Source organism: Myotis nattereri (assembly GCF_964212035.1).
Source record: "Myotis nattereri genome assembly, chromosome: 20".
NCBI classification, from domain to species: Eukaryota; Metazoa; Chordata; class Mammalia; order Chiroptera; family Vespertilionidae; genus Myotis; species Myotis nattereri.
In genome coordinates this window covers 3224818-3246359 of record NC_138096.1, presented here as the reverse complement: position 1 = coordinate 3246359, position 21542 = coordinate 3224818, and the positions used below count along the sequence as shown (strand labels likewise).

The window sequence follows — 21542 nt, the reverse complement described above, 5'->3', positions numbered from 1 at the left end:
AGTCCCAGGTGGGGGCATGTACGGGAGGCAACTGGTCGATGTTTCTCTCCCATTGCTCTCCCACCTTCTCTCTCTTTCCTTTCCTTTCTAAAATCGATAAGAAAATCCTTGAATGAGGAGTAAATAAATAAAATAGCCGAATTTGCATATATTAAAAAAGACTCAGGTTTTCGAAGGAATAACATGTTAACAAGCCCGTTAAGCCAACAGTGAAAGCAGCTGAAGCTCATCAGGTCTTTTCCGCAGGACCTGGGCCCTGGCTAAGTAGGCCAGGCTGCTGCTCCCCCTGCCTTCCGAGGGTACCCCCTGCCCCACTTTCCTGATGTCCCAGGGTTCCCGTGCGGCTGCTCCATAACCACGGTGCCCCAAGCCCGTGCGGGTGCTGCTTACAGAATAAGCGGCTTCCTTTTTAAAAATATATGTTTATGGGTGTCAGAGAGGAAGGGAGAGGGAGAGAGAGAGAGAAACATCCATGATGAGAGAGAACCATGGATCGGCTGCCTCCCGCACGCCCCCCACTGGGGATGGAGCCTGCAACCTGGGCCTGTGCCCTGACCGGGAATCGAACCGTGACCTCCTGGTTCATAGGTCGACGCTCAACCCCTGAGCCACGCCGGCCTGGTAGTATCCGCTCATCTTAGAGTGATGGCCGACCACTTCCCTGGCCACTTGTCTTCCTGAAACCTGTCAGTGTCTGCGAGGGGCACCCAAGGAGGGGGTGTGGGCACGCGGATTTATGGCCAGGTGATCAGCAGAGGGAACTACCTGGATGCTTGTGGTTGGCCCCTGAAGTGTGTGCATATGGGGCAGAATAAGCCCTAACCTGTGGGGTCCGATACTGCCCCCAGGTGGACAGTGTGGGAACTGAATCATTGCAGGACACGCCCTTGGTATCAGGAGACAGGATCGGCTGGTGGTGCCAGGGAGCCAGCCCTGCACTGGCCAATCCCTAGTTCCCCTCCCCTTCCCCTAAATCAGTGGTTCTCAACCTTCCTCATGCCGCGACCCTTTCATACAGCTCCTCATGTTGTGGGGACCCCCAACCATAAAATTATTTTCGTGGCTACTCCATAACTGTAATGTTGCTACTGTTATGAATCGTAATATAAATATCTGATATGCAGGATGTATTTTCATTGTTACAAATTGAACATAATTAAAGCATAGTGATGAATCACAAAAACAATATGTAATTATAGATGTGTTTTCCGATGGTCTCAGGCGACCCCTGTGAAAGGGTTGTTCGACCCCCAAAGGGGTCATGAGCCACAGGTTGAGAACCGCTGCCCTAAATGCTTTCACTGAGAACCACCAGGGGCTGGAATCCAGCAACTTTTATTGGTCAAAGGCTGTGGAAGGCGCCTGCAGTACCTGTGGTTGCGCTAAGACTCGCTTACAAACCAGCCTCCCACTTCTCTTTAAACACTCCTGCCGGTGGACGACTGGCCGGACCGCTTCCAGGGAGGTCGGCCCGGGAGCCCCGTCCGAGAATCGGCTTCCTGCTCCATCTTTCCGGAGTAAAACACTCAGGCTTTTAAACGCAAAAGGGAAAGAGCTAAGACGGGTGCGTACTGTGTTTTATGCCAGGTCCTCCCAGGGCGGTCCTGCCGCCCGCTGTCGAACAAAACCAGACCGCAAAGCAGCCGCAGCCGCGGGGTGGGCTCAGCGGGAACTAGAGAGGCCAGTGGGAGAGCGCATCCGAGCGAAGATGCCTTTCCCTTTCCAGCTTCAGCGGGAAAGGACGGTTCTATTTATGCTTTTCACTGACGTTTTAAAATATGAGGACGAGTCCTTGCGATACCACATACATCTCAGCCTCACGTGAGTCAGCCGCGTGTGGCCCCGAGGACTGAGCCGTGCGGAGTGTCAGTGGCATCCCTTTAACGTCAACGCCACTGGGCGGCTTCCTTAGAAGGGACACGGGACAGAAACAGGCTTGGAAAGCGGCAGTGAGGCCCGAGCCCTGTGGTTCCCGGCGGGACCAGGGCCCGCTGTCCATCACCCTCGCGTCTGGCGAGGCCGGGGCCTGGGGGGCCGCAGCGCCCAGAGCAGCAGGGACTGGGCCTCCCTCCTGAGTGGACCCGGACGGAGATGCTTTAAAACCAACAGAGTGCGGGACAGTCAGGTTCGGAGGAAAACTCCACTTGGGCTTTATTTCGGTGCCTAATTACTGACAGCGCTCCCGGCGAGGCCCCGCGGACCTCGGCAAACGGCATGAACCGCTCTGCCCTGGCCACCGCCGCCGAGCGGAGCACGTCACGAACACCACGTGCGACACAGCCAGCGCGAGGGGCCAGGCGCACTCACACCTGCAGGCTTTCATTCATATGGTTACAAAAAATAAAATATTGGACCGCCGTTAGTGTAACATTCTATTATATCATACATGAGATACCATGCTGCAGGGACACGGGGGCTCGAGTATATACAGTACACAGCCAGGATTAACCCCAGGGAAGGGAACATGGGACAGGACAGTTTACATACATGTACACTTCATGGCATTGTCCATGGAATTCGATTTACCACGTGGTTTGCTGTGCACATTTACAGGCTTACACACACCCAATCACTTTTTTTTTTTTCCTGCACAAAGATCTACTTCTGCATAAAGTAGAAAAGGATGGTGGTAAAAAAACTTCTTCTTCAGCTCCAACAATTGCTTCCCAAATACCACTGTTCGAACACCTAAAAAATATGAAGAACGATTTAGAAATACGCATAACTGTCAATATACAAACAAGCAGTTTAAAACCCCAAAGGGAGTAGTGAATACTTCCAACTTTTATTCCAATGGCTGCCTATTAGATAACGTTGACTATCTGTAAAAAGTCCACTGTGGTAAATGGGAAAAAAGAGGACGCTTTAAAAAAATCTTGCTGGCTGGTGTGGCTCAGTGCTTGAGCATCGACTTATGAACCAGGAGGTCAAGTTCAATTCCCAGTCAGGACACATGCCCAGGTTGTGGGCTCGATCCCCAGTGGGGGGCGTGCAGGAGGCAGCCGATCAGTGATTCTCTCTCATCATGGATGTTTCTCTCTCGCCCCCCCCCTCCTTTCTCTCTGAAATCCATAAAACATATTTTACAAAGTTAAAGTCTCCACTTGTGAATTTGACAAATGAGCCTCCTCTTTTAGCAACAGGCACATTCATTTAGACTTCAATTCACCCCAGAAAGCCGCCTCGCCGACCTGGTGGCAGAAGACTGATACTCCCAGCAACTCCCGCCCCCCTTAGCTCCTGAGCGAGCGCCTCAGGATGGCCCAGCCTGTGGGATGCCGACAGCTGGCACCAGGGATAAACCCCACGGAGCGGGTATGTGGTTCTTCTTGTGCACTGTTGGGTTTCATTCGCTAATGTTTTTTTGAGGATTTGTGCATCTGTGTTCGAGATATTGGTCTGTCGTTTTCTTGTAATGTCTTTGGTTTGGGAATGAAGGCAATGCTGGCCGCACAGAACGAGTTCAGGAGCATTTCCTCCGCATGCGCCCTAAGAAAGAGACTGGAAAATCCGTGTAATTTCTCCCTTAAACATTCGGCAGAATTCGCCAGTTACCCCATCGGGGCCCATGCTTTCTGTTTTGGAAGGTTTTAATCACTGGCTCATTTTTTTAATAGATATACTAGTAGGCCTATTCTAATGGTCTGTTTCTTCTTGTGTGAGTTTTGACAAATTGAGTCTTTCAAGGAATTGGTCTATTTCATCTAGGTCTGTGGTCGGCAAACCGCAGCTCGTGAGCCACATGCGGCTCTTTGGCCCCTTCAGTGTGGCTCTTCCACAAAATACCACGTGTGGGCGCGCATGTACGGTGGGATTGAAACTTCGTGGCCCATGCGCAGAAGTCGGTGTTTTGTGGAAGAGCCGGTATTTTGTGGAAGAGCCACACTGAAGGGGCCAAAGAGCCGCATGTGGCTCGCGAGCCGCGGTTTGCCGACCACCTTTTAGGTCATCAAATTTGTGGATGTAGAGCTGTTCAGAGTTTTCCTTTTAATGTCCATAGGATCTGCTTAATGATGTTCTTTTTTTCACTTCTGATATTTGTAATTTGCGATCTTTTTTTCTTAGCTTGGTTAGAAGCTTACTGATTTTATTAATCTTTTAGCTTTGGTTTTGTTGATTTTTCTCTACTGATTTTAGTTTTAATTTCATCAATTTCTGTTCTAATTCTTATTTCTTCGGCCAGCTTGGGATTTAATTTGCTCTTTTTTCCTCCTTTTCTCTGTGTGCACATAGGGACTGTATTTAGGTTTTCTTTCCTAATATATGCATTCAATGCTATATATTTCCCTCTAAGCACTGCTTTTGCTGCATCCCCCCAATTTTAATGTTATAGTTTTTTTTTGTGTGTGTTTTTTTTAAAAAATATATTTTATTGATTTTTCACAGAGAGGAAGGGAGAGGGATAGAGAGTTAGGAACATCAATGAGACAGAAACATCGACCAGCTGCCTCCTGCACACCCCCCACTGGGGATGTGCCCGCAACCGAGGCACATGCCCCCGACCGGAATCGAACCTGGGACCCTTGCGTCCGCAGGCCGATGCTCTATCCACTGAGCCAAACCGGCTAGGGCTATGTTATGTTTTGATTTTGATTTGGGTTAAAAAAAATTTTTGCTTAAAATATTTTAAAAATTCTCGAGATTTCTTTTTTAACACAAGTTATTCAGAAGTATGTTAATTTCCATGTATTTTGGATTTCCCAGTTATCCTTCTGTTTATTCCCTGTGGTCTGAGAACAGACACTGTAGGGTTTGTTTTCTTTTAAATATGTTAATGTGAGTTTTATAGCCCAGAATGTAGTCTATTTGGTGAATGTCCCATGTGAGTCTGAGAAGAGAGAGTATTCCACTCCTGAGAATACCTAACACTTAACGATGTGCCCGCCTCTCCTTCCCAGATGTAGCTGCAAAGGCCTGTAACAGTCCCTGCGTGAAGCGCGTGTGGAAACCCGGGCAGTGAACGGGGGGCGGGGGGGGGGGGGCCAGCAGGGACCCTGACGGGGGCACCTACCTCTGCCCTCCAGCTGCGTCTAGCAGCCGCACTCCTGAGCGCCCGGGCCCTGCGAGCGGCGCGGCGAGCGCAGCTGCCTCAAGGCCGCGTCTCCGTACTGGATGCCTGAGCCCATCCTTTCTGGGTCCAGCTCACCTGAGGAACAAGCGAGTCTTTTAAAAAAGGTTTTTGTTTCTGTGAACCCCAAAAACATTCAGGAACAAATATCTATCATGCACACACACCCCCGTTTCTCCTAGGAAAATATAGATACATGCAAGTCTACTTGCACAGGCACAGAGGTCTGAAAGGCACAGAGAACTGGTAATAATGGCTGACTTCAGACGGGACGGGCGGGCAGCAGTGGAGGGGCCTGTCACTGTCACTGTACCCTTTCTTTGTACTTGTTGACTTAGGAACTCATGTGACTAATGATGCACACAAAGGTAAGTTAATGTAAAATTAAACTACAAAGACATCCCTTTTCACCCACCAGGCTGGTAAAATGACACCACGTGTGACCACACCCCCGGCAGGGCTCAGTGGAAGGAGCCTCTCATTCCTGGCCCGTGGTGGGGAGGGAGGGCCGGCTGCTGCAGCCCCGACAGGAGGTGGCGGCCCTGACCTCCATTCCAGAAGCTGGGGGTCCCTGACCAGCAAGGCCCCCCGGGGAACTGATCCCACACGGACATTCACACGCATGAAGTGATTGACAAAAGGTTATTCACTGTGGCAACGACCCACATGCCCAAGGAGCCCGGCCCAGTGAAGGTCACCTGATTCGATTTTGTTAAGGATTTTCCTTGCGCATTGAACGAAGGCCTCTTCCACATTCTCCCCCGTCAGGGCGCTCGTTTCCAAAAACATCAGTTCTAAAGGGACAGGAGACAAAACGCACAGCCACGTTTAGGAGACGATCAGAATTACCCAATTCCTAAGAGCCTGTTTAGTATTGCCCTCGAGTAGCAGGTGGACTGTCATTTATTACTTAAAACCATGTAGCTCTGTAAATATAAAGCCAGTAAGTGTCAATATCTATTTTTAAACGTTAGAAGCGGCCCACCCTTTTCTGAGAAGCACTGGCATCTGGTACCAGCACCTCCATCTGAGGGCGAGAAGGAGCAAGCCAATGCGAGGTGAGGGCCCAGGCTGGCTGTGCATACAGACACGTAACAATGAGCTGCACGTCACCCCAGATACAACGTGCAAGTGTTTACGTTGGGGGGCTACACTGCAGCTTGTCATTCTGACCCTGAGGAGGGCTTCCGCGAGTTCCCACTTCTGTACAGGGCAGCCCCAGCCCAGCAGGCAGCGGCCTGAACTCCTGCAGCACCTCAGCCTCTGGGGCCACAGTTCCCCACGTGGGAAAGGAGGTGCCTTTAGATGACACCTAAACCCCCTGAGCGTCCACGTCTGAGCCTCTATCCCTAACCAGCTTCTTTATGAGCTCATGGTGGCTGATGTTCGTTCTCTCTCTTTCTTTCATCTATCTATCATCTATCTATCTATCTATCTATCTATCTATCTTTTTAAAATCCTCACATGAGTATGTTTTTTCCATGGCTTTACAGATAGTGGGAGGGAGGGAGGGAGAGAAACATGGATGTGATCTGATGCACCATCTTAGTGTCAAACTACATCAAAAACATGACATCATCTGACTAGAGCCTTTAAGAATTTTGTTATCCATTTTACTTTAAACCAAGACCTGTAACATGTAAAGATCCTAGCCTGAAAGTTATCACAGAACATTAACACCTTTGCTTTTATCATCACAGTAACCGTATGGGCAGATGACATACTGTGAAAATAGGCCAAATGTCTCAATCTGCAGTCAGCAACTGGAAGGTCTGCTTTCCCTAAATACAGTTCAACCTTAAAACCCCAGGAGCCATTTTATGCTGAAAGCAATGCTATGACCCCCACACCTGCCATCAGAGCAGCAGCCATAGGTCAAAGGTCACTTGCCATTTTCTTGAGCGAATCTGGAGGCTTCTAAGAAAGTCACTTCCCGGTCCGCGTCCAGGTCCTTCTTGTTCCCGCAGAGGATGATGACGATGTTCTGGCTGGCGAGCATTCTGGCATCTGTTAACCAATTAGTAAGCGCATTGTAGGTTTCTCGGCTGCGTAACATAAGATTGTGAGAATAATACATGTATTTTATACAACCGGCAACTCTTCCCGCTCGTTCACACACTCACACTGCGCCGGCCACGCCAGGGGCGCGCCAGCCACACCAGGGGCGCGCCAGCACCTCTAGGCAACCAGACAGCCCGACGCCCGTGAACACCGCACCCACAGGGTTCGCTCTGCTGTCTCCGGGGAAATGGCCTCGGCTGCTTTCTGTTGCCCCGTGAAGGTGCAAAAGGAGAAAGTCCCTGCGTCCGTCCTTCATTCTGCAAATACTGACTGAGCTCCTGGGACACGGAGCCCTCGCTGCCAGGTCACAGCGGGGCTTTGCTGATAGGTGGCCACTGTGATTCTGTACAAGGACGCCTCTCCTGGCACCGTGATGGCCTCAGCCTCCACGCTTTGGCCGCCAGCTGCGCCTGTCGCCACTGGTGCGTGGGGTGGGTCAGGCCGGAGCTGTGCACCTGTCAGAGCGCCTCATTGCCACACACAGGCAGGCATGTGCCCTCAGAGCAGCGCCCCCTAGTGGGCAAGTTCCTCCCCAGAAAGACCCAGCGGGGAGCGTGGTGCCGGGCTGCCTCAGGCCCATTGGGTTTCTGCAGGAGGCGAGTTCCAGCACCTGCACCACGTGGCTCCTGAGCACTTGACATGGGGCGAGTGAGACCTAGGAGCCGACCTGTGAATGTCCTTTCATTGTGACATGGATGACAGGGACACACAGGACGGTGCCGGCTGGGACCCCTATGCTGTGCCGGGGCTTTGCATTAACTCACTGAGCTGCCCAGTAACCCCACCAGGACCACACCATCCCCATCACCCCATGTGACAGACAGGGAAAGCGGGAGCACCTCGCCTGAGGATGCCACACGGGACCAGAACAGGACCAGCTGCCAGGCGACGGGAGCCACAGCCTGTGCCCTCAACCTCGGTCAATGTCAAGTGCTGCTAATAGCCCTGGCCGGTCTGGCTCAGTAGATAGAGCGTCAGCCTGCCTACTGAAGGGTCCCAGGTTCAATTCCGGTCAAGACCTGGGGTTGTGGGCTTGATCCCCAGTAGGGGGCATGCAGGAGGCAGCGATCAATGATTCATCGTGGATGTTTCTCTCTCCCTTCCTCTCTGAAATCAATAAAAATGAAAAAAAGTATTGTTAACAATTTACCCAGGTGAGGCTGCCCTTCGAGAACCTTCAGGGACGTGCCAAAGCATCGTGTTAACAAACACAGCGATGCTCCTCTGACCTGACGCACATGCTCCTTTACGGGTGCCGTCCTGGCAGGGCTGCTCCGAGCCTCCGAGGCCCCAAGGGAAAGGGCGAGGGCTCCCCGACTCCCACCCCACAGCTGCGGGCACCCCTGGGCGCAGGTGCGCCTGGACCGCGTGGGGCTGTGTTACCTGGTGATGTCGTAGACGAGCAGGGCCCCGGCGGCGCCTCTGTAGTAGCTCCTGGTCACGGACCTGAAAGAGGCACGTGCTCACTTTCACCACCGAGAGCCGGGCCTCTGGGCACCATGTCCCTGCTCAGAAGCACCCGCTGGGCCTGGCAAACAGCCAGGTGCCGCCTTAAGACACGATTCAGAATCTGAACATGAGCAGCTGTTCTTGTCTCATCAGGTCACAGGGACGACGGGGGTGGGGACACCGGCTGGGACAAGTCGTGCTCTAAGAGGGGCACTGCCTCCAGACAGACTTCCATGGACCCTTTAGGTAGTGGACGCTGCGCCCGGCCGGTGTGGCTCAGTGGCTGAGCGTCGACCTAGGAACCAGGAGGTCACGGTTCGGTTCCCGGTCAGGGCACATGTCCGGGTTGCGGGATCCATCCCCAGTGCGGGGTGTGCAGGAGGCAGCCCAGAAACTGACTTTCTGCTTGTTTCTTAAAGCTTCTGAGGGGAAGTCCCTAACATCTGAGCCCAGGGCTGGGGGGCCGCACAGGTTAGGAGAACATAGTCATTGACCATTTCTAATGCAATCTTCAAATAGTTTCATCACGTTAGAGCTACCTGAATCGCTCCTGGCCGGCTGTATCCCATATCTGCAACTTCACGTATTTACCACCAACATTTATTATCTTTGAGCCAAATTCCACTCCTATGGTATGATTGGAGTCATCTTTGACTGGAAAAGAAAAAGAACAAGACATTTCGTTCTAGAACATTAGGAGCAGGCTTACAGACGTAAACAAGCGACACGGAGGTCAAGGCTTAACCAACGGAGAATGCCATTCGCGCAGCCATTCATTTCAAGGGTCGGCTGGTAAGCACGCACTGTTTGAAACAACGCACAGTCCCTGTTCTCAGAGACAACACAGCGCTTTCTCAAAACCCCTACGACAAACCAGACACTCACAGCCTAAGCGCGAGCCGAATGCGGGCCGGGCGCCCGGTCCCCGCTGAGCTCACCCCGGAGGCTGCACTACATCCCCGGGGCTGCCTTCAAGGACCCACTGCCCAGGACAGACCTGCGACTCGGCCAATAATGAGGGAGGGAGGGTTTCAGCTATTTGGTAAACATTCTAAAGAAATAAGAGGCAATAAAAAGCCCCCAAAAGAAACTTGATGGAGACCAAAGATTAAGGGGGAAAAAAGATAAGAGTAAACAAAACTAATCAAAAAGCAACCCCCAAAATAGAACTCTCTGCGCAGTGCAGCTGTGAGCTCCCAGGAGCATGTGCCGTGCGGCAGTGTTTGGGATGGACTGTAGGCGCAGCCCACACCATGGGCCTGGATGGCAGGGAGCAGGCAGACAAGCAGTTTGCTAACCCCAACCGCAACGAGCTGCCTGCAGAACGTGTGGTGCTGAAGGAAGGCTAAACGCAACCACGGCTACCAGGCCACCGACCAGCTTCTATTCACACTGCAAGACAAAGGTCACTGCACAGAAGCCCGGGACCCAGGTGACAGCTGAGCTTGGTCTCCTGCAGGCGGGGGTCAAGGTCAACACGGACTCCCTTCCGGCCTCCCGCCCAGGTGGTGCAGAGCTAGCGTGGACCTCCGCTAGAAGCAAGCTACCAGCACACCTCGGAGTCAGAGCCTTTAAGGTGTGGTGACTGAAGGCCAGGGGCGTCCTGCTTCACCGTGGCCACAGGAGGAAGGCGATGGAAGCTGACCATCATTCCCACAGACCCTGCTGACAGCCATCGTCAGGAGGTAGGGGGCGACCATCAGGGGAGGGAGAGAGGCGGGCAGGCTGGCACCTGCCCCAAGGTCCTCTGGGTATTTGTTCTGAGATGGTACGATACTGTCTCAGCAACTGGTAAGGAAACACGGACCAAGCGCCCAATGCACATCAGTAACCTGGTCCGTGCCTCACCCCCGGGCCACGCCACTCAACAGAGGTCCTGACCAACTCTCGGTGGATGGCAACGAAGGAGCAGGAGCCATTTCCAGAGTTTTATCCGTCCTCGAAGCTCCTGGCCAAGACACCCATGCTGTCTCTTTCCCTCCATTTTACCCCTCACCCGAGGGATCTCATGCAAGGTGGGCAAAAGCAGGGTGACAGTTGTTCATATGGAAATAATACATTAATAAGCGATAATGCAAGAATAAGACTGTTTCCCACACTCACAACTGTAAATGAATAAAACTGAAATGCTAACATGATAAAAATTCAGTCATATTACAGAAAGTTCAATAACAAACTTTTAACGTTCTTTTCAAGTATTTTAAACTATGACTGCTTTCCTGAAAATACATTCAGAAGTTGGGCTCTGGACTAGCAGAGCAGGAGATGCGCCTGGAAGACATGTGTGGACGTTGAGGCTCAAGGTCACTTACATTTTTTTTCAATAAACTGATGAAGCAGGCACGACTTGCCAGTTCCTGCATTTCCGATAACCAGGAATTTAAACAAGAAATCTGAAAAACAAAGACCATGAAAAATAACCTTAAAACAGGTGCTATAAATTTAAAAATATAAATATATTTTTTATTGATTTTAGAGAGGAAGGGAGAGGGAGAGAGAGAGAAACATCAATGATGAGAGAGAATCATGGATCGGCTGCCTCCTGCACGCCCCACACTGGGGATCGAGCCTGCATGTGCCCTGACCGGGAATCGAAGGGTGACCTTCTGGATCACAGGTCAATGCTCAGTGACGGAGCCACGTCAGCCGGGCCAGACACTGTTCTTTGTTTCTTCTTTAAACAGAGGACTGCATTTAACTGGGGGTGTTATTTTCCATAACATGGAAATAAAGGGCTTCCAGATGGGAATGCGTTAGCCTGACGCAGCATCGGCGGCCTGCACTGCCGGGGTGACCCATTTTGCCTTTCCTGTTGGCAAAAAACCTGAGTTCTGCTCAGCCTGGGGCTGCAGCGCCAACCCCGCTCCCACCCCACTGTGACCCCGACCCGCCTAGCCCTGCTCCGGCTCACTGTGGCCCTGCTCTCCATGCCCGCCTCCCTCCCTCCCTGACACCCCACTCCCTTTCCAGAACCAAACCAAGCCCTCTAGCTGCCTCCTCCTCTCCCCGGTGGAGCCCAGTCTATTTCTCTGTGATGCTTAGCAATGACTTGTTTCTTCAAACTATATCATCACTCAAAGATGAAGTCTATTCCACCCCAAATGATTTTCAAGTGATGATAGGCAACTAAAATTATAGAATAGTGCCATTAGAACTGTTAGCATTTAAAGATACCAACAGTTTTATGCTTCTCGTTGCATTTTAAAAGCAAGCCACCCCATGCTCATAGCAGCAGCATTCACAGTAGCCACAAGAAGGCAGCAACGCAAGTAGCCACCGAGGGATAAATAAACAAAATATGGTCTGTGCACACAAGGCAATATGACTCAGCCTGACAAAGGAAAGACATTCTGCACATGCACATGGATGAATCTGGAGGACGTCATGCTAAGTGGGGTAAGCCAGTCCACTTGCGTGAGGGACCTAGAGGTCATCGCACTCCTAGGGACAGAAGGCAGGAGGGGCTGGGAGGGGAGGTGGGGAGTCAGTGTGCGATGGTAGGAGGATCCGATTGGAAAGGTGAGAACATTCTGGAGGCAGTCACTGCAGGCAACCTCCCTCCCAGAGCAGAGCAGACTGCAAGCAACCAGCAGGCGTGTGAGCTGCAGGCACCAGGCATCAGCCCGACAGCAGGAACCGGGCGGGGCGGGTGTGTGCAACAGCGGAGTGGGTCTTCAAGGAAAGGCAGGCCCAGCTGGTTCACGAGATGACCTTTGACCCCTGTCTTCCCAGCTGCTCCCACAAGCTTTTGCTTTTAAGGTTTCAAAGGTCAGACGTGAACGGCGGGTGGCCTTGGCTGCGGGGACCGTGGCCTCAGCTGGGCAGCTTCCCTGGTTTCTGGGGCAGGGAGCCAGCCGGTGTGATACCAGCCACTGAGGCAAGAACCACTAAAGGTCCTGAGGAGGAATCCGTGCGGCAAAATGACGACATGTTTAGAGAGACGATGCTTGAATACCCATGAGCCAACACGGTGGGGACCTGGGGAGGCAGTTCTTATCAGGGCCGACTCTGAACAGAGAAGCTAAGATAAAGGCGCAGTGTCCTGCCCGGCCGGTGTGGCTCAGGGGTTGAGCATCAACCTGGGAACCAAGAGGTCCCAGTTCGATTCCCGGTCAGGGCACAGGCCCAGGCGGTGGGCTCAATCCCCAGTAGGGGGCGTGCGGGAGGCAGCCGGTCCATGCTTCTCTCTCACCACTGATGTTTCTCTCTCTCCCTCTCCCTTCCTCTCTGAATAAAAAAAAGAAAGGTTGCTGTGTCCAAGTGACCCTCAGCTCCCCCCTCCCCCTGTGAAACCAACCTCCCGGGAGGCGGGGAGAGCAGCAGCCGAAGAGCAAGGAAGACGCTGCAGGAAGGACTGACCACTCCCACTAGTGCGGGAAGCGGGAAGCGGGCTGCAGTGGGAAGGAGAGCAGGGAGCTCTGGGAGGGCGCGGGGTGCAGGCGGACACAGGAGCTGCCGGTGGGAAGGGAAGGAGGCTGCTGATGGGAGCTGACACCTGAGGGGAGGTCAGGGTAGAGGCAGGGCCAGCCTCAGGCAGGGAGAGACCTTTCTTCCGAGGAGAGGAAAAGGGGAAGGATAGCGGGGGCAGGACAGGTCCCTGGTTGAGAGGGAGTGTCTTCAGTCGGGCACCTTTCCCTCCCGGTCACCCACGGAAAGGCGGGTCAAGGGCTTGCAGAGTTAGTGAAGGTTAGAGTTGCTGATGGAGCAGGTCAGGGAGGAGGTGGGGGGACAGCAAGACGAGGAGCCAGGTGACCCTGCCGAATAAGGGGTGACTGGGTCACCAGTGAACGCAGTGAGAGGTTAGCAGAGCACAGGACGTAAGATGACCTGGACTTCACATGACAAATGTTTGGTGCCCGGGCTGGGGGGATGGAGCAGCAGCCTCGGTGACAGGTTGGCCTAGGAGGGAAGGAAGGTGTGGGCAGCAGGAGAGCAGGTGACCGAGGAGGCAGGTAGAATAAGAGGGAAAGGGAGGGGCAAAGACTGCAGAGTTAGTGGAGCGTACTATTTTTGTTTGATCATATAGAGTCCATTAGTCAGAGGCTGGTAAGTAAGCCTGGCTTTAGAACTAGGGGTGCTCATTTAACAAATATTTACTTCACTACCAAATGCCAGGCATTGGAATGTTTGCTGGCCACGGATTTGATCACCTGATACACCTGTCAGCATAGGAACGTGTCAGCCCTGGGGCCCCAGGCCATGTCTGGGCTCAGCACAGTCCCCACAGGGGCGCCCAAAGCCCGTCTTTTCCATCTGTCACCTCCATGGCTGACCACCACCATCTGATCATCACGTTCTTTCTCCAGGTACCAGCTCCGGAAGCCCGGCCTGTGCAGCTCTCTGCCCGGGCCGTGAACTGACCAGGTGCACCATTTCCTGAAAGGACGCCGTGTGCCCTCTAAGGCGGACATGCTGTCTGCGAGCGAGGCCTTCCTTCCAGTCGCATTGACGTGGTGACGATGGGAAAGGCTGACTCCCACCACAGGAAAGGGATCCCCTAAGTCTTCAAGCTTCCTATGCACCTGGCCTCTGGACCCTATTCTGCACCTGAGAGGGAAGTCCATCACCGCTCACACGGCATCACACAGGGCTGCTGGGTTCCCTGAAGCTGTTTGGGAACCACACACACACACACACACACACACACACACACACACACACACAGCGCGATGGACAGAAAGTCGCCTCAACACCCCCCCCCCCCCGCCCCCCGCTCTCAGAGAGCGGATGATCTGGTCTTCAGGAAAGATGGGCTTTGTCCCAGCCGGGAGCTGCCTGCACTGAAGAGCAGACCCGCACACTCCCGGCCGCGCGGAGAGGGGCCTGCAGCTGGGGAGGGTCCTGCACTTGCCAGCGTGAACGATGGACAGAGAACAGGCCTGACACTGAGGACACTGCAGATCATGCTGTTTCTAATTGTAACAAAGAGAGATGCCTTGTTTGTAAGTCCCAGTGTCTTTCCTGCGTGATTAAAAATTCATTGGCAAACGATAAACTTCCCTCTAAAGTATATTCTCATTCATAATTCATTAGCATTTTATGACCATTGCTTTTTAAGACTTCCTAAGTGCCCAAAGCGCAGCGTAGGAGAGAAGTAACAGACAAGCTCCCTAAGTCCTGTCACCGAGAGGTCACCGCTGTGAGTGTCGGGCGGCACCTGGCGTGTCCTCAGGAGTCATGCCCAGCGCTCCCCGGGATGGGTCTGTACTGGCCGAATCTCTCTCCACTTTGCTTGGCAGCCTTGAGGGGAATTACAAGGAAGAAAGCGTGTGGCCACGGTGCTGACGTGACTGGCCTGTTGTGCTAGAGCCACCATCCCTTAAGCCCGGGTGACTTCATCCAGCCTTTCAACAGCAGCCTGCATGTCCCTTTGCTTTAGTCCACACGCACGGCTCCAGAGAAACAACAGTCCAGTCTTCTTCAAACAGCAGGGCACAGCCCACGCCAGGCCGGGCGGGCAGAGAGCGCAGTGAGCGTGGGCCTTGCACAGACGCCTGTGCTGGCTGACTCTACGGAAAGGGCCCTGCCCGGCCGGCGTGGCTCAGGGGCTGAGTCCGACCTATGATTCCGGATCAGGGCACATGCCCGGGCTGTGGGCTCGATCCCCAGTTGGGGGTGTGCAGGAGGCAGCGATTGATGTTTCTCTCTCACCGATGTTTCTATCTCTCTCCCTCTCCTTTCCTTTCTAAAATCAATAAAAACATATTAAAAAGAAAAAAAAGAAAGGGGCCCAAAGGTTGAGACTGTTGGTGATATGATCAATTACGGAAGCGATAGAACGCTTATCATAGTGAGAAGTAAAGTTCACATTGGGCCGACATGAAATTGTCTTTCCAGGAGCTCAAATCAAAGCCCCTTGGAAATACCATTAACTTATCCTGACTTTTCTGTGAAGCTGTCCCCAGGGCCCTAAATAATGTCACCAAGTCCCCTTCTAAGCACCCCCACCGCCACCCTCACCCTCATCCAGGGGCTGTCTCGCCTCCTGGCGCACAGGAGTCGGAGGCTGTGGGCCAGGCGCGGAGCAGGGGCCGTGCCGTGAGCTAAGCTGCTGCGATGAACTTTGGGACGCTGGGTTTTCTTGCTTCATAATCCACTAAACCAGCCTCAACTGAACCTGCCCTGGATGCCTGCAGGGTACACAGTAACCTGAACTACGTGAAGAGGTCAGTTTAAAAGACGGAGAAAACAACCAGACTCAGGAGACCAGGAGACAGACCAGGGTACGGGGGGATCAGCGGTGGTGGCACGGTGGGAGGCGCACGGGGAGGTGGGCTCTGGGTGGGCAGGCAGGCTGCAGAGGCCTGGAGGGGCGGGAGGGGCGGGAGGGGCAGCAAGCAGGGGCAGGGGCAGGTGAGGGAGAGGCATGTGCGATAAGATGATGCTCGAGGGCCTGGCTGGATGACTGGGCAGGTGACAGGCCCACCCACCAGGAGAGAAAGAGAAAAAGGGTTGCCGAAACTGGTTTGGCTCAGTGGATAGAGCGTCGGCCTGCGGACTAAAAGGTCCTGGGTTCGATTCAGGTCAAGGGCATGTACCTGGGTTGCGGGCACATCCCCAGTTGGAGATGTGCAGGAGGCGGCTGATCGATGTTTCTCTCTCATCAATGTTTCTAACTCTCTATCTCTCTCCCTTCCTCTCTGTAAAAAAATCAATAAAATATATTTAAAAAAAAAAAGAGAGAGAAAAAGGGTTGTCACTTTGTCTCTTAGGTGAATGAGCACATGGGAGACAGATGGTGGCTTAGAGGAGGCAGGTATTGCCTCGCAGCTCTCGGGGCTGGAGCCCAAGTCCAGGTGCTGGCCGGCCACGCCCTCTCTGGAGCCCCAGGGAAAGATCCTTCCTTGCCTACGAGCTTCTGGCGGCTGCCAGCCCCGGGGCGACCCCTGGCTTGGAGATACCTCACTCCAGTCTCAGGCTAGGAATTCACATCACATTCTCCATGCAAGTGCCTGGGACCAAATGCCTCTGGTTTATAAGGACACCAACCAGTCACTGAGTTAGGGCCACAACCCAACGGGACCTCGTCTCAACCTGCCAAGTCCCTATTTCCAAGCAAAGCCACAGTCACAGGACCTGGGGTCAGGATCTGAGCATGTCTTTTGGGGAACATAGTTCAACCCGCAAAAGCCTCTAAACCAGTGGTTCTCAACCTGTGGGTCGCGACCCCTTTGGGGGTTGAACAACCCTTTCACAGGGGTCGTCTAAGACCATCGGAAAACACATACATAATTACATATTGTTTTTGTGATTCATCACTATGCTTTAATGATGTTCAATTTGTAACAATGAAAATACATCCTGCCTATCAGATATTTACATGACGATTCATAACAGTAGCAACATGACAGTTATAAAGTAGCAACGAAAATAATTTTATGGTTGGGGGTCCCCACAACATGAGGAGCTGTATTAAAGGGTCGCGGCATTAGGAAGGTTGAGAACCACTGCTCTAAACACACACACACACACACATACACATTCCCGATAATTCTCACATGGTAAATACTATACTACTTTCAAAACAGCACAAAATAAAAACATTAAGGGTATATTGTAATAATAATTAGCATAGAACCAACAATTTGTGTTGTTTCATAAAGAATTTTCACTGTAGAAAAACTCCAATGTATAGAGATTTGTCTTAGATTTTTCCTATCAAATTGCCTCAGCCCTTAAAATATTTTTTTTCGTAGCATTTTCTGAACTTATACTTTAAAATAATATTTTTAACTGATTTTAGAGAGAGAAGAAGGGAGAGGGAGAGAGAGAAACATTGATGTGAGAGAGAATCATGGATCGGCTGCCTCCTGCACGCCCCCTAATGGGGACTGAGCCCACAACCCAGGCACGTGCCCTGACTGGGAATCGAACCAGCAACCTTTCGGTGCCGGTGAGGAGGCCCAACCAACTAAGCCACACCTGCCAGGGCTGCACTACTCATACTTTTTAGTTCCTTTCTGAACATCATGGCTTGGTACTACCTCTTTGATTTGTTAGTCTATCTCACAACTCTTGGTATCAGAAACAACTTTATTTATTTATTTTTAAATATATTTTTATTGATTTCAGAGAGGAAGGGAGAGAGAGAAACATCGGTGATGAGAGATAATTACTGATTGGCTGCCTCCTGCACATCCCTGCTGGGGATCGAGCCTGAAACCCGGGCACGTGCCCTGATGGGGAATCGAACTCAGGACCCTTCAGTCCACAGGCCCACGCACTGAGCCACACCAGCCAGGGGCAGAAAGGACTTTAAAGTCAATCTGCGATCCCCCGAGGCTCAGCTGGTGGGAGCTCCTCGGCAGGCGGAACCCACACTAACTGGCCAGGGCTTTAAGAATGCGGTGAGTCAAACAACATTTGGGAAACATTGTCAGTTTAGGACATTCAGACAGAAGGTTTCAATCTGAAACCTATGCCGTTAAGATTGCCAATCTGTATCACACTGTTATGTAAAGTGTATGTTTTCCATGTGGTTAGTGGCTTCAAAGCACCAAAATGTTGAACACCACTCAGCCGATGGAAGGTGAAATACGGCCTTAACGAGGGAAAAAGCAGGGATATGGCTGATTAACAGTCCACTGTAGCGGTGGCTCTTTATTTTTCATTTTATCCCGGTGAGGTGCACAGAGCCCTCTTTCCAGAGAGAGAAAGTGAGCCTAGAGCAGAGAGAAGTGGAAAGGTTAGGCAAATATTGTTTTTACCAGCTACTGAAGAGACAAGTTCCGGCCCTGACTGTTTTCCTTGGGGAAGAATGCCGTGCACACAAGGTCAATAGGGAGGCGACGGCGTTAGGACTCGGTTCCGGGTGGTTTTTAACTTCAGGCTGACACTGCCAACTGCCACACTGCTCTTTCTGAAACGAACTTTCTAGTGGCTTCCTCTATTACAGGAAAAGGTTAAATTCCGTTGGTAACAAGTAAAAGCCTATTCGGGAGGTACCACGAAATAAGAATCCTAATGATCAAAGCCTTGTGATCAGAGCTTCACCAGTTACTGTGCGGCTCCAAAGTTCAAGGAACCACGAAGGCAAGCAGGGATGCGCCAGCCACGCTACTCTGTATCACGGTTCCGGCTCAGGAGGCAACAGAAACAGAAGGGCCCCATTTCCTGCGCTCCTCCTGCCGCTCTGGCTCACCCTCCACCCCCACTCGGGGGTCCACGCCTCCTCCTGAGCCTCCTCCTGAGCCTCCTCCTGAGCCTCCTCCAGGCTCAAGAAAGAAGGGGCCGTGGGGTCAGGGGCACTTGAAAACAAAGAAAAGCAAGAGTGTATGTAACCCCAAACTGCTAGAGAAACGGGTCTGCTTTAGAGATGGGACTGGGATGCCCTAGCGCTGCGGTTCTCAACCTGTGGGTCGCGACCCCTTTGGGGGCTGAACGACCCTTTCACAGGGGTCGCCTAAGACCACAGGAAAAACACATATATAATAACATATTGTTTTTATTGATTTCAGAGAAGGGAGAAAGAGATTAATCACTATGCTTTCATTATGTTCAATTTGTAACAATGAAAATACATCCTGCATATCAGGCATTTATTTACATGACGATTCATAACAGTAGCAACATCACAGTGATGAAGTAGCCACGAAAATAATGTTATGGTTGGGGGTCCCCACAACATGAGGAGCCGTATGAAAGGGTCGTGGCATGAGGAAGGTTGAGAACCACTGCCCTAGTCTAGGAGAACCCGGGACCACGTGGGTGCAATGTTCTAAGCCTTTGCAGCTGTGACAGCACGGGGTCCTTAGGATGCCAGCAACTTCCCCAGGATCCCCGAAGCCTTCTAGGGAGCAGACCCCTGCCCCCAGGGTCACCAGGCATGTGCCCATCACAGGAGCAAATGCACTGTGACCTTTTGGGGTCCCCTCTGCCTTACCCTTGCCCTTCTCCCCAGGGCTGTGGGGCCTCAACCACGCTCCCCTTGGGGGACCTCCTCTCTCAGGGCCTGGGCATGTGCAGTTCTGCTGTGCTGGCCGGGGCGCCTCTCCCGGGGTGGGGGGCCCCCAGGCTGGGTTAGGATTCTCTGTTGGGGTTCAGCATCTTTGTAAGGCACATTCACAGACCACATTCCTTCCCAAGTCCTGCCAGGGCTTGAGCCGTTCATTAGAGTCATAATTGGATTAACACTGTGTCCCCCCTATACCTCCCCCGCCCCCCCCCACAAAACAGGGGGCGCCACCAGCCTGAGTGTGCCCTCCAGCATGCGGGCTCCCGGGGTCCCTTGCACACGCGCCCTTGCACACACACACACTCCCGGGGAAGGAGCGGCCGGGCCTGCGGGACCCTCGTGGGGCGCACAAACTCCGAAGCCACACTCGCCAAGTCTCCACCCGGGCTGGTGACCCCGCTTCGACCCGCGGAGGACGCCGGGGGCCACCCAGCGGCGCGTGCCTCCCACGCGGGACCGAACAGAACCGGAGACACCCAGCATATGGGCCTGGGGGGAGGGGGCGCTCAATTATTCGCAGTTATTTGTGGGGGTGGGTGCTCCCCGGGGAAGCAAAGGTCACACACACACACACACACACACACACACACACACACACGCTCAGGACTGTGCCTCTAGGGGCTTCTGGTCTTCAAAAGACGCGTTTACAAATGGTGATCATGGAACCAGGAAGGGGGGGGGGGAGAGGGAGAGAGAGAGAGAGAGAGAGAGAGAGAGAGAGAGAGAGAGAGAGAGAGAGGGGCAGGCGGTCTCCGAGGAGGCGCTGGGTCCGACTACCCACAACTCCTCGCACTCAGGTGCGAAGAAAAGCATCGCCAACCGGGAGGGATGGGGGGTGGGGTCAGACGGGGCCGCCGAGGCGCCCGGACCCGCAGGCGTCGCCCCAAGTCCTCCCATCCCTCCCCGGGGACAATGCCGCGCAGGAACGGAGGCTCGGCTGCGCCCCCCAACCCTGGGCCAGGAGCCCGGACCCCGAGGAAACGCGGAGAAGAGGAGGAAACTTGGGGCGCAGACCGCGCCCGCCCTCGGGCCCGCGCCCCCCGCCCGCCTTACCGTAGGTCTCGGACATGGCCGTCTGCGACATCTTGGGAGCGGCGCCGCCTCTCGCGGGTCACGGCTGCAGCGCCGGCCGGGCGGCGGGAGGGGAGGGCCGGGGTCGTCCGCCGCGTCGCGGTGGCGAACGGCGTGGGGCGGGGACCGAGGAGGGAGGGGCCCGCGGTCCCCAAGGCAACCGCCCGCCACCCCGCGGCTGCGGCCCAGCGGGACTGCCGGCTCCGCGCAGGCGCACTCCGCTCCGCGCCGGCGGGACGGGCCCAGGCGGAGGAGGGGGAGGGGCGGAAGGGAACGTGAGGCCCCGCCCATCCGCGGTCGCGCAGGCGCACTCCGCCCCGCGCTGGCGAGACGGTCTGGGGAAGAGGAGGGGAAGGGGCCGCAGGAGAGCGCGAGGCCCCGCCCACCCGCGATCGCGCAGGCGCACTCAGCCCCGCGCTGGCGAGACGGGCCCGGAAAGAGGAGGGGGAGGGGCCGCAGGAGAGCGTGAAACCTCGCCCCGCCCGAGTTTGCGCATGCGCACGCCGTCCGGGCAGCAGGCTGAATTCAGAGTGGGCGGGACGGCCCCGCGGGTGGTGGGGGTTGGGGCGGGGGGCGAGGGGGCGGGGGAGGACAGTGGGGTCCAGCTTTTGGCCAGAGGAGCCCCAGTGCCCGCCCCGAGAAGGCAGACAGTCCTTCCGCCGCCGGGACCCGCCTCGATGAAGAGGGCGCCGCCGCCTTTTGGTTGTTGTATGTTTGCATTTTAACGCGATCCCTCTCGCAGCCGCTGGGAAACCTGGATGCGGGGTTTTTATTGCATGAGCATCCGGCAGCCCGCCTCGTCGTGGCGTGCGGCTCTCGGCCTGGAGGAGACAGTCCTCCGGCTGTCACGAGCCGCCGGGGACCCTGGTTAACGTGTCACCAGGAAGCCAGGCCTGGGCTGCAAGCTGGCGAGGCCTCGGCTCTGCACCTGCCGGCGCC

At 53.9% G+C, this 21542-nt stretch overlaps 1 protein-coding gene across 2 annotated transcripts; it reads right to left on the bottom strand.

Annotated features, from left to right (window-relative positions):
- Window positions 1-2121: 2121 nt before the first annotated feature.
- Window positions 2122-20830, bottom strand: RAB4A (RAB4A, member RAS oncogene family). Of its 2 annotated transcripts, XM_081114286.1 has the most exons (9): window positions 20586-20823; window positions 10891-10971; window positions 9118-9232; window positions 8513-8575; window positions 6959-7113; window positions 5767-5862; window positions 5100-5146; window positions 5012-5042; window positions 2122-2688 (listed from the first exon to the last, which is right to left on the bottom strand). In XM_081114286.1, exons 1-8 carry the CDS (start codon window positions 20614-20616, stop codon window positions 5031-5033), a joined length of 600 nt encoding a protein of 199 aa, XP_080970412.1. In that variant the 5' UTR covers window positions 20617-20823; the 3' UTR covers window positions 2122-2688; window positions 5012-5030. The 2 variants fall into 2 exon arrangements, with proteins under 2 accessions (XP_080970412.1, XP_080970411.1); XM_081114285.1 differs by having other exon boundaries at window positions 5012-5146; window positions 20586-20830.
- Between the last annotated feature and the right edge of the window lie 712 nt (window positions 20831-21542).